A 12,791-nucleotide genomic window follows, 5' to 3' on the forward strand; every position below is an offset into this window, starting at 1 on the left:
CGGGTTTACGGACAGCCCTGCAGTATTCATGGTGTCAGTTCCCTCCAGCACTACTTCAGACATCATGCGACGTCGCGTGTTGCCTCACTTCTAAAAAAAGTGGTTGAAATGGCTCTGAGCACTATGGGACTTAACATCTATGGTCATCAGTCCCGTAGAACTTAGAACTACTTAAACCTAACTAACCTAAGGACATCACACAACACCCAGCCATCACGAGGCAGAGAAAATCCCTGACCCCGCCGGGAATCGAACCCGGGAACCCGGGCGTGGGAAGCGAGAACGCTACCGCACGACCACGAGATGCGGGCTGGCCTCATTTCTACGTGGTCGCGGGGGCCCTACACAATGTTAGGCAGGTGTAACAGTTTCCGCGGTTAATATCGGCGCTTTAGTAGGCAACAGAAAGACCTTCGCCGCCCTGTAGCATTGCTCTGCACCGTCCACGGCGCTTGAAAGCGGCCACCTTGCTGTTTTAGGGGACCACCAGTATTTTGTCCCGTGAGCGTACTGCGCTGGACTTCACTTCCAGAGCTGCGGATCCAGCCTTGTAGAGGAGCGTCGTTAATTCTCTCCGACCGCTGCCCGAAAAGCGACGCGCCCGCCTCCTGGCGGACCGACCCGGAATGAGTGCTGTGCTCCTGCCCTCCCACGCACGGGGGCCGCTGTGCAGGTCGGGTCGCTCCACGGTTATCTGCGGCAGGCTCAGGCCTGACAGGAATGCGGCGGCGCACGGCAGATAAAGTTCCGCCTGGTTAGCTACACAGCCGGCAAGCCAGTGTCTGTATGGCGGCAGACGGCTGTGGCGTTAACGACCCAGGCGAGCGACTACGACTCTGTGTGTGTGTGTGTGTGTGTGTGTGTGTGTGTGTGTGTGTGTGTGTGTGTCGGGGAAGGCGGGAGGGGGTGGATGCACGTTCACGTGCTACAAATGAACCTACCCAAGGCATGCCCTTAAATCTTTGAATATGTTGCACTGTAGAGCACAGTAAAAGGCAAGTATTTGTTTATTCGTGCATTAGGATGGTGAACCATCCTTTGGAAAAAATATTCAATACTTCTGAATGAACACCGTCGAAACGATAACAGAGACAAAAAGACACTTCAAATAACTTGTATCGGTTTTAATGTTCTGCACAAGCGTGCACAAAGATTTGTCGAAAAAGCCACTTTATCTTTTTTTTCCGAAATGCTTTTCTCGCAATCCCCCTCCCGTTTCCCCCACCCCCGCCCAATATTTTGTTTCTCATTTCGACATTTGACGAACAGCGAAACGTATACCATCGTTAATAGCAAATTCAGTCATGTGTGATGAAGTCGTATTCCAGACACGCATTCATGTCCACTACAAGGTGAGTCAGCAAGAGAAGTGAATAGGACACAACGTTACCAAGTACAGGGTGATTCAAAAAGAATACCACAACTTTAAAAATGTGTATTTAATGAAAGAAACATAATATAACCTTCTGTTATACATCATTACAAAGAGTATTTAAAAAGGTTTTTTTTTCACTCAAAAACAAGTTCAGAGATGTTCAATATGGCCCCCTCCAGATACACGAGCAATATCAACCCGATACTCCAACTCGTTCCACACTCTCTGTAGCATATCAGGCGTAACAGTTTGGATAGCTGCTGTTATTTCTCGTTTCAAATCATCAATGGTGGCTGGGAGAGGTGGCCGAAACACCATATCCTTAACATACCCCCATAAGAAAAAATCGCAGGGGGTAAGATCAGGGCTTCTTGGAGGCCAGTGATGAAGTGCTTTGTCACGGGCTGGCTGGCGGCCGATCCATCGCCTCGGGTAGTTGACGTTCAGGTAGTTACGGACAGATAAGTGCCAATGTGGTGGCGCTCCATCCTGCTGAAATATGAATGGTTGTGCTTCTTGTTCGAGCTGAGGGAACAGCCAATTCTCAAACATCTCCAGATACTGTAGTCCAGTTACAGTAGCACCTTCGAAGAAAAAGGGACCAAAAACTTTATTGGCTGAAATGGCGAACAAATGTACAACTAAATGAAACTTTATAGCTCCCTTAATTCGCCGACAGATAGTGCTTAGCTCTGCCCTTTTTCGTTGCAGTTGTGGTATTCTTTTTGAATCACCCTGTACTATGGCAGGAGAGGGCGCTAGGGCATGACGTATGAGGAACAGTACGACCCTCTAGGAGGAAACCATGCATACTGGCCGGCCGGGGTGGCCGAGCTGTTGTAGCCGCTACAGTCTGGAACCGCCAGTCCGCTACGGTCGCAGGTCCGAATCCTGCCTCGGGCATGGATGTGTGTGATGTCCTTAGGTTAGTTAGGTTTAAGTACTTCTAACTTCTAGGGGACTGATGACCTCACATGTTAAGTCCCATAGTGCTCAGAGCCATGCATACTGCAACTGTAGCTTCGTGGTACAGCGCTTATTAGACAAGAATCTCTGTAGCAAAGTATGATTGAGTAAATGGCCTCTAGCACGGAAACCGTGCACTTCCTCACATACATTCATCACACCTTTTTTGTCCCGTATCCTCTCATCGACCAATCCGTATAGTTTGTGCGCGATGGAAAAAATCACCTTGTATGTAGTAATATTAAAAGCAGGTATTTGCTTACTCTCATTCGTACTTGGCATCTATTTACGCCCGCCCGCGGGTCTTTAGCGTGTTCTGTCCGTGCAGACGCGCCACATTTGAGCCTCGTTTCCATACAATGCCGCCGCCTCCGCGCAGGATCAGAAACGCCTTCTCCAGATGCGGGGCAGCAGATCTCCAGTAGCTACAGGTGAGACAGCTTCGCTCATCTCGCCATCCTTTCTCCATTGTGCTGTGCCACATCCCAAATGTCTGGAGACTTTCGCTTCTCGTACAATACGCCGTTGCATTGCCGTAATTAATTATTCGCTACTCTCCTTCCATCCGTCCATTATCACCTCGCATCGAGAGACCGAATTGCCACTCCTCACTCAACAATGGCCTCCTTCTCTTTTTGAGAGTGTACAGCAGCAGTATTTTTTTATGTAAAGGAAGTAGGAGAATCTGAGAAGGGAATTAAAACTCGTGGTGAAAAAATAAAAACTTGATTTTTGCCGATGACTTAATTCTGTCCAATACAGCAAAGGACTTTGAAGAGCAGTTGAACGGAATCGACAGTGCATTGAAAACAGTGTCACATATTAACTTGAAAATAAATGTAATGCACTGCAGTCGTGGTATATCGGGCGAAGCTGAGGGAATTAGGTTACGAAGTGAGACTTAAAATTAATAGTGTTTCGCTAATTGGGGTGGCCGATGTACAGATGGTATCAAATGCACACAGCGAAGAGGTTGTTGTCAAGTATTCTAGGTACACTCCACAAAAAAAGAAAGAAAAAAAATTGGCTCCGGTTATGCGTGCTTCCATGTATCAGATTCTCTATACATGGGACTGCATAGTGGCCTGAAGATAACATTAATAAGTTGTCGAAACTGTCGTGTAAACAAAATAACTTCCGAAAACATAAGGGTGTTTTGTGAGTTTTCTTTGGTAAATATCTGATCGACTGCTGTCTGTTATCCACAATGGATCAACAGATATTCTTCAGTCTTAGACGCTCTACGCATGTCAGTGAGATTATGTAATGTTAGGTTTGGTTTTGTGTAGAAAATGAGTTACAAACAAGAGAGAGCATCGAAATGTCTAAATGTTTGCCACCATTGTAGGATGTTGTTGCAGATGATTGCGGAAACAGAAGTCGTAAGAATGAGGACTCGTATGATTTGTTGCAGAGAAAATGCAGGGAATGGCCACAGAGGGTAGTGTTTCAAAAAAAGAAAAAAGTGCTAAGTTAGGAATAAAAGTACCGTACATATAGAAATTTATCACTGTGTTTACACTACTTACCCGAATGTAATCCTTTAAGGGCGGTAGGACGTCAAACGGGACGACTTGGAGCAGGAGAGATACCACAGGAATTTTTACATATAAATTCATAAAACTTTGTCCGAATGACCAGAAAGGATTCAGGATTTACACTAACAGTGATCGAAGTTCAAAAATATAAGAACATAATTAATTTTTTTACGTTTGTATTTCATCTTTTTTCACTTATCATTGGCTGTATTTGTTGCTATAGGTACAATTTTGTTCATAAGTAAGGTAGATTCTTCGATAAATTTTGCACAGCATACAAACCATACGTACACTAGAATTTTCCAAATCTATTAAAAACTGTGGTAAAATTGAGATAATTAACTATAAAATTTGAGTTTTTCTAAACACGAAGTTTAAAATTTAACAGAACATTCGTTTTTTCATAAATTAAATAATTTCTAGTGTTTCATACACCTGTAAGTATGGTTTGTATGCTGTACAAAATTCATCGAAGAATCACTCTTACTTATGAAGAAACGTGCACCTATAGCAACAAACGCAGCCAATAGACGTGAAAAAATGATACTTTCACATGTAAAAAAAATTGTTTTTTTTTAGCTTCCACTCAGTGATTGTGATACCTTAATCCTTCCTGGTCAGGCTGACAAAGTTTTATGAATTTATTCGTAAACGTATAGGCGGGGAAAGTAAAATGTCCTGTGGTGTCTCTCCTGCTCCAAGAAGGCTCGATTGACGTCCTACTCCCCTTAATGCACATAGTATTCCATGACACGTTTCCATAACTGTCTTAAATACTGTAAGGCGAAACTAAAATTGTTAAGAAGTTAGAACAATCAGTAGCAAGTTTTGTAACGTAATACATGAGTTCTTGGTGGAAATGTCTCTTTGTATTATTTTGTTTTTTGATGATAGGGGATATGGGGATATGGGCGTTCACAGAATATTATCCAGGGAAGGCGGGAGGGTGGGAGCGGGGGGGGGGGGGGGGTTATGAAGTGCTTATCATTACGTTTACGTGCAACACACCTTCCGAAAGACGAAAACCGAATTTCGGAAATCGTTGTCTGCTGTAGTGTTTACATATTAAGTCTGAAGCGGACTTGATAGCCCAGTTACATATGGCGCCCGGGAAACAGCTGATTAACTTTACGATTTAGTCTGAACAATCTTTGTTTGTCTTCAATTAGTCGAGTTATAAACAGCTTCAGTCTAATAGTTCTACATATCCTTCACCGTACAAAAAGCCACACCATCCATATTAGTCGAAAATACGAGAGTAATCCCAAAAGGAAGGTCTATTATTTTTTTATTAGTACATAGAGCTGTTTATTTCTACAGTGGTTTACATCAGTTTACAGCTTGAACATTTAGCTATTTTTCGAAATCATCACCATTTCTGTCGATTCATTTTTGTAGATGCTGTGGCAGTTGGTTCTGTATGCCCATGACATACCAGTTCCCTGCCGTGCTGTTCAGAAAGAGATAAACCTCTTGTTTCACCTCGTCGTCGGAGCTGAATCGTTTTCCGGCCAGAAGTTCTCTTAAGCTAGTCAGGACTATAGGGAGGATTACGTTCCACTGAAAGTGTTGCAGGAAGGCAATGGTTTGCCGAACGATGTATGGGCGAGCCTTGTCATGGAGAATGTGTACGCCTTTGCTCAACATTCCTCTTCTCCGGTTCTGAATTGCCCGTTTGAGTTCTTTCACAGTACCTGTCAGCGTTAATTGTGGTCGCAGCGATTCAGCTCCGACGACGAGGTGAAAGAAGAGGTTCATAACTTACTGAACAGCATGGCGGCGAGCTGGTATGACATGGGCATACAAAAACTGCCACAGAGTCTACAAACATGAATCAACAGAAATGGTGATTATGTCGAAAAATAGCTTAATGTTCAAGCTGTAAACCATTGTAGAAATAAACAGCTCTATGTACTTATTAAAAAAACCTTACTTTTGGGATTACCCTCGTATTTAAAAACAGGACGAAATCTGACAGCCCAAGTACGTTTCGAAACGGATTACGTTTACACGGGAACGAAAATCGATTGTGGAACTGGAAAACCGGCAACCAGAAGCGGATTTACTAGCTCGGTTGTAAAGTATTTACATGACCACACAAAAGTGGTATTGGGAAATAGATTAACGAAATCTAGTTCTGATCCGGCCGATGTGGCCGAGCGGTTGTAGGCGCTTCAATCTGGAACCGCGCGACTGCTACGGTCGCAGGTTCGAATTCTGTCTCGGGCATGGATGTGTGTGATGTCCTTAGGTTAGTTAGGTTTAAGTAGTTCTAAATCTAAGAGTACTGATGACATCATGATCAGAGCCGTTTGAACCCATCAAGTTTTGGGACTCCGATGTTGGACCTTCAACACGCTAAAGGTTTTTTAAATCTCAGTTCTCTCTGTAAACATTCCTGAGTAGTTTCTGATGCTTCTTTAACGAGTTTTTCATCCACTTCTTTTCTGCTTGCTACATAGTAGAGCAGTTACCACGGCAGCGGGAGTCTTAATAGTCCAACATTCCGAACCGCAATGTTATTGCACAATGTAACTGACAATGTTATTGACCAGTCTAAGGAGGAAAGTAATATTGCATAATATCACTGACCGTCTAGGAACCGCTTTAAAGATATTACACTACTGGCCATTAAATTGCTACACCAAGAAGAAATGCAGATGATACACGGATGATCATTGGACAAATATATTATAATAGAACTGACATGTGATTACAGTTTCACGCAATTTGGGTGCATAGATCCAGAGAAATCAGTACCCAGAACAACCACCTCTGGCCGTAATAACGGCCTTGATACGCCCGGACATTGAGTCAAACAGAGCATGGATGGCGTGTACAGGTACAGCTGCCCATGCAGCTTCAACACGATACCACAGTTCATCAAGAGTAGTGACTGGCGTATTGTGACGAGCCAGTTGCTCGGCCAGTTGGTGAGAGATCTGGAGAACGTGCTGGCCAGGGCAGCAGTCGAACATTTTCTGTATCCAGAAAGGCCCGTACAGGACCTGCAACATGCGGTCGTCCATTATCCTTCTAAAATGTACGGTTTCGCAGGGATCGAATGAAGGGTAGAGCCACGGGTCGTAACACATCTGAAATGTAACGTCCATTGTTCAAAGTGCCGTCAATGCGATCAAGAGGTGACCTAGACGTGTAACCAGTGGCACCCCAAAACATCACGCCGGGTGGTACGCAGTATGGCGATGACGAATACACGCTTGGAATGTGCGTTGACAGCGATGTCGCCAAACACGGATGCGACCATCATGATGCTGTAAACAGAACCTGGTTTCATCTGAAAAAATGTTTTGCCATTCGTGCACCCAGGTTGGTCGTGGAGTACACAATCGCGGGCGCTCCTGTCTGTGACGCAGCGTCAAGGGTAACCGCAGCCACGGTCTCCGAGCTGATAGTCCGTGCTGCTGCAAACGTCGTCGAACTGTTAGTGCACATGGTTATTGTCTTGCAAACGTCCCCATCTGTCGACTCAGGGATCGAGACGTGGCTGCACGATCCGTTACAGCCGTGCGGATAAGATGCCTGTCATCTCGGCTGCTAGTGATACGAGGCCCTTGGGATCCAGCACGGCGTTCCGTATTACCCTCCTGAACCCACCGATTCCATATTCTGCTAACAGTCATTGGATCTCGACCAGCGCTAGCAGCAATGTGGCGATACGGTAAACCGCAATCGCGATAGGCTACAATCTGACCTTTATCAAAGTCGGAACGTGATGGTACGCGTTTCTCCTCCTTACACGAGGCATCACAACAACGTTTCACCAGGCAACGCCGGTCAACCGCTGTTTGTGTATGAGAAATCCGTCGGAAACTTTCCTCATATCAGTACGTTGTAGGTGTCGCCACCGGCGCCAACCTTGTGTGAATGCTCTGAAAAGCTAATCATTTGCGTATCACAGCATCTTCTTCCTGTCGGATAAATATCGCGTCTGCAGCACATCTTCGTGGTGCAGCAATTTTAATGGCCGGTAGTGCACTTCGTTGGCGGAGAAATGCGTCCCCAGTCGGACCTGACGCGCCCGTTTATTTTTTCGAAACCTCACGGCGGCAGTTTCCAGTACGGCGGCGTTTGATAGTCGGCTAGTGAGCTGTGTGACTAACGCCTTTGCCCCGCGCCGCCGTCAGTAAACAGTAGGATGAGCACACAGCGGCCGACTCGATGACTGCCCCTGTGTGGACTGCGAGTGTGCCAACGCGTTGACGCGGGTGCGTTTTCACGGTCGCGTCGCAGCCCACGCCACACCATCCCCCACCACCTCACCTCGCCGCGCCGCGCCGCGACGCGCCAGCGATAGTGACGCAGCGCACACCTGTGGATTTCCAGAGATAGCGATCGCGCAGTCGGCCGGCCATCGCCGCACGCAGCGCGCATCGCTGGCGGCGCCACAGATAACGCACCCAGCTGCCGCCTCGCCGTATCGCCCACGATCGCAATGAACAGGTAGGACACTCCGCGGCAATTAGTTGTTTGCTATTAGTGCTGCTGGAACTGCTTAATCGAGGACGATGATGCAGACCGGCTTTCACATTGCGACACCTAGGCGTGTCCGTGGTAGTAAATTGCTTAGTGCCGCATTCGGAGTGAAACAGTTGCCGAGCCAAGAGATTAGCGTATGTGGAGTGCCTACCGATGATGCAATAGCCGTATGTTTCTGTGTCACATACGTTTGACACTACTTTTCTCAGGAATTTTTTTTAATGCACGTTTACAGTCTACACAGTTTTTTCCTAAGGTCAATTATTTATCGCCTTTCAGTACTCTCGTATTTTGTTTGTGACATTTCGTTTGCAAATGCGATACGTAAATTTGTTTGCTCGGGTGGAATAAGTGTGTGACTGGACTTGGTTATTTCTGCAGTATCTCCATTCTGCAAGCCACTAGCTGTGGAGAAGAGTTCAGCAATATCATCCATAATCTCCTGTATCGTCGCCTCGATCACGAACGCTTCCACCACCACCACCACCACCACCACCACCACCACCATCCATACCAAGCATCATCATAGTGATCTTTACTTCGACCACCACCACCACCGGCGTCGTCATTTCACTGCGTCAGAGTGCAACTACGCTACTGCGTGTCGTAAACATAAAGTCTGTCCACAGGCCGTGGGGGGCGCTTGGGAACCGACCGACCGCCGAGTCATCCTTCGCCATTGGCGTCATGGGCCGCGGCATAAAGGACCGCGGTGTCAGCACCCTGCTATGTCAGCCATTGTCAGTTTTCACGTCCTGGGATAAGCCAGGTCGCTGCTCAACCAGCATCGCAAGGGCTGAATGCACCCGTTCCTCAAAAAGGAAAAATTCTTTACATTACTGGCAATCGATCCCAGATCGTCCGCGCTCACCAATCACTCTGCTCTTTGCCTCTCCCCCCCCCCTCCCCCCTCCCCGTTTGTGCGCGCGCTTCTCATGCTTTTAAGCTGATTTTTTTTTATTCTCGAGAAAATGGGAATGTGCGCTATTAGTGGTATAACAACCCCACTCCAGCATTTGTTACTGAAATAAAGAACCCCTTAAAGACGAGGTGCAAAGTTGGGTATTAGCACGTCGTCAGAACAGTTTGCTGTTGTGCCTTCCGTCAAGGGGTACACGAAATCGAGTCCCTTTCACCTTTCCGTGCTTCGTCTCAGGAATGAGGCATGGCGATATTTTAAGGTAACACTTTCACGTATAAGTTTTCCTCTGGTAACGTAGCGTGTTTCGTTCGCAACATACGTGTATTTAGCGAATAACATAGCCAGATACTTGCTCAGCACCACAACGAAATCGTAATTAAAGTTAAATGTTTTATAAGCGAATTAAAAATAAAGCGGATAGCAGTTACTGTTTTTGCCTCGAACCTTGCGTTGTACACTCTAGAGAAAGACGCCACAGCGATAGACTAGCCGAGTGCCAACTGTTTGCGTGACCGGGAATTGGATCGGCGACAATTCCGCTTGTCAGTGGCAGCCAATGGAAACGTCGTTACTCCGCTTTGTTACACTTGACAGAAGCAGCAAAAACAATTTCTTAAAGTGGTACAGATAATGCTGCTTGATGGGCAACTGTTCGGTAGAAGCCTAGTTATTCACGTAGTAGAAAAATAGATGCTCTTTCAAATACGTCTTTGATAATGGAGTTACTGAAATTACGAGGTTTATGCAGACAAATGGAGTTTAGAGGTTTTCATTGCCTACCATCGTTATGCAGTATCTGTCTACTTACGAAAAATACAGTGGTCTTTGATTTGGATGTGAAATCATGTCATTGCTATAATTTCTGCGACTTTCAGGGACTGTGAAAGGAGATAAGATTGAGAAACGATTCTTAAAGGTTGTAAATAGAGACAGATATTGTATTTCGTTGATTACCGTAATACAGTGTATGTATTTGAAGAACATTATCAGATTGTTCAGATGGTTCCAAGCACTATGGGACTAAACATCTGAGGTCATCAGTCCCCTAGACTTGGAACTAATTAAATCTGAGTGACCTAAGGACATCACATCAATGCCCGAGGCAGGATTCGAACCTGCGACCGTTGGAGCAGCGCAGTTCCGGATTGAAGCGCCTAGAACCGCTCGGTCACAGCGGCCGGCTGAAGAATATTATCCTCTTTTTTTACTACCCACATTGGTGCCTATTTGCTATTTCTAAAACTTTTTGCTATAGTTTTAAGTGTCTTAAGTTTGCTGTGATACTAAGTAATTAATTTCGAACCCGATCACCATATACTGGATGCTTTCCTGGAAGACATCTGCACGCTATTCCGAATGTGTGTGGCAGTCCTCGATTGCTAGCTTGTGGCGCAGGAGATGCGATAAAATTTTCGAAATTGATAAACTTTTGCTGCAATGCAATCTGTGCACTACCCATTGTTCCTCCATGAAGCTGAAGCTGCCGCATCAATATTACAAAACAAAACAGGATACTTCTCATGGAACACTGATCGTGAAACGTGCTGGCTTCACTGATCGTTTGCTTTCTAACAACAAAACCGTGCCTTTTCGGATACGGGTCTGTTGACCATTAGACAACTAAATTTTTCATATATTTTGCTGAAAGTTGGGCTTCGCTCGTTTCAGGAAGTCCGATTTACACGTTACCATTGTACTGTACCTGCTTTTGACGTATTGCTAGGATACGATTTCATTATAGCTTTCCAGTTCACGAGTCCAGACCGAAAGGTAACTGCGGAGGTTGGAGCCGAAGCATATTCCACCAAATCTAGCGGTGTCGTTAGATTTCCACCACTCTATACAATAATGTAAACTAAATTGTTAGCAATTACTCAGACACATTCTTGTCACGTGCAGTCTTGGATAGGTAATGCGGCGCTGAGGACGACACACGCCCGTGGCTTACAAATTACGGCGCGCCTGCTGGAGTTACTGCCAACCGTCTTTGGAACGCGACAAGCGGCGCTTGGAATCGTTCCTCGCTTGCGTCATCGTCTTTGCTGCTGCAGCTGCGATTAAAAGCTCCGGTCCTGGAACTGCGGGTTACTGGAGAGTTGAGGAGCAAACTAGTAAGCAAGGTGGCTGGTCAAATGCGCCTTCGCTGTGTGTGTGTGTGTGTGTGTGTGTGTGTGTGTGTGTGTGTGTGGGTGGTTTAGGCGGGCTGGCTGGCTGGCGCGTGACCTTGACGGGGTCAACACCTGAGCTCTGCCATTGTTCACGGCCCGTTACGTAACTCTGAATGAACCTCTCCGACCTAACAACTGACTGGCGCCGCCATTCATCTCTGACACGCAGCCAGTTGCAAATCGAAGGTGAGCCAGTCCAACACACACATTTTAAGTGCGTTATGATTTTTTTTTTTCCTCCTCATGTCCTCAGTTGGCGCGTTCAGTAATTCAGTTAAGGATTCATACTGACAAGGGAACCTCCCCATCTCACCCCCCTCAGATAGAAATTGGCACAGTGGATAGACCTTGAAAAGCTGAACACAGGTCAGTCGAGAAAACAGGAAGAAGTTGTGTGGAACTGTGGAAAAAAAATTAGCAAAATATACAAACTGAGTAGTCCAGGCAACATCAAGGATAGTCAGAGCTCAGGAGCGCCATGGTCCCGTGAGCTGCTGCGGAACGAGAGGTCCTTGGTTCAAGTCTTCCCTCGAGTGAAAAGTTAATTTTTTTTATTTTCAGGCAATTATCATCTGTCCGTCCGTCCGTCCGATGCGACTGTGAAATTGTTGCATTCATTTGTTGCAGTTTATGTGACAAACTCTTATGGTTTCCTCACTTTTTAGGAGTGATTATCACAAGAAAACCTCAATCGGGCAAGGTAGAAGAATCTTTTTACCCATTCGCCAAGTGTACAAGTTAGGTGGGTCGACAACATATTCCTGTCATGTGACGCACATGCCGTCACCAGTGGCGTATAGAATATATCAGACGTGTTTTCCTGTGGAGGAATCGGTTGACTTAAGATCTTGCGATCAAATGTTTTCGGTTCCCATTGGAGAGGCACGTCCTTTCGTCTACCAATCGCACGGTTTTGCGGTGCGGTCGCAAAACACAGACACTAAACTTATTACAGTCAACAGAGACGTCAATGAATGAACGGACATCATAACTTTGCGAAAATAAAGAAAGTAAAATTTTTATTCGAGGGAATACGTGAACCAAGGACCTCTCGTTCCACAGCTGCTCACGCTAACCACGGGACCACGGCGCTCCTGAGGTCACATTATCCTTGATGTTGCCTATCTTGCGCATGGCCTTCTCAGTTTGTATATTTTGCTTATTTTTTTCCAAAGTTCCACAGAACTTCTTCCTGTTTTCTCGATTGATCTGTGTTCAGTTTTTCAAGGCCTAACCACTGTGCCAACCTCTAACTAAATCTGAGGGGGGGGGGGGGGGGGGGGGTGCGAAGGGGAGCTTCCCTTGTGAGGTACATTACTCAT

General features: G+C 45.9%; 1 protein-coding gene across 1 annotated transcript in view; it reads left to right on the plus strand.

Annotated features, from left to right (window-relative positions):
* The first annotated feature begins 8,255 nt into the window (after positions 1 to 8,255).
* The window catches only part of LOC126426490 (serine/arginine repetitive matrix protein 1-like), a 383,690-nt gene continuing 379,154 nt past the window's right edge, over positions 8,256 to 12,791 (plus strand). The window contains exon 1 of the mRNA XM_050088399.1: positions 8,256 to 8,343. Within this exon, the coding sequence (XP_049944356.1) occupies positions 8,336 to 8,343 (8 nt within the window). The 5' untranslated portion in view covers positions 8,256 to 8,335. The remainder of the gene's footprint in view (positions 8,344 to 12,791) is intronic.

This window comes from Schistocerca serialis, chromosome 11 (genome assembly GCF_023864345.2).
Source record: "Schistocerca serialis cubense isolate TAMUIC-IGC-003099 chromosome 11, iqSchSeri2.2, whole genome shotgun sequence".
NCBI classification, from domain to species: domain Eukaryota; kingdom Metazoa; phylum Arthropoda; class Insecta; order Orthoptera; family Acrididae; genus Schistocerca; species Schistocerca serialis.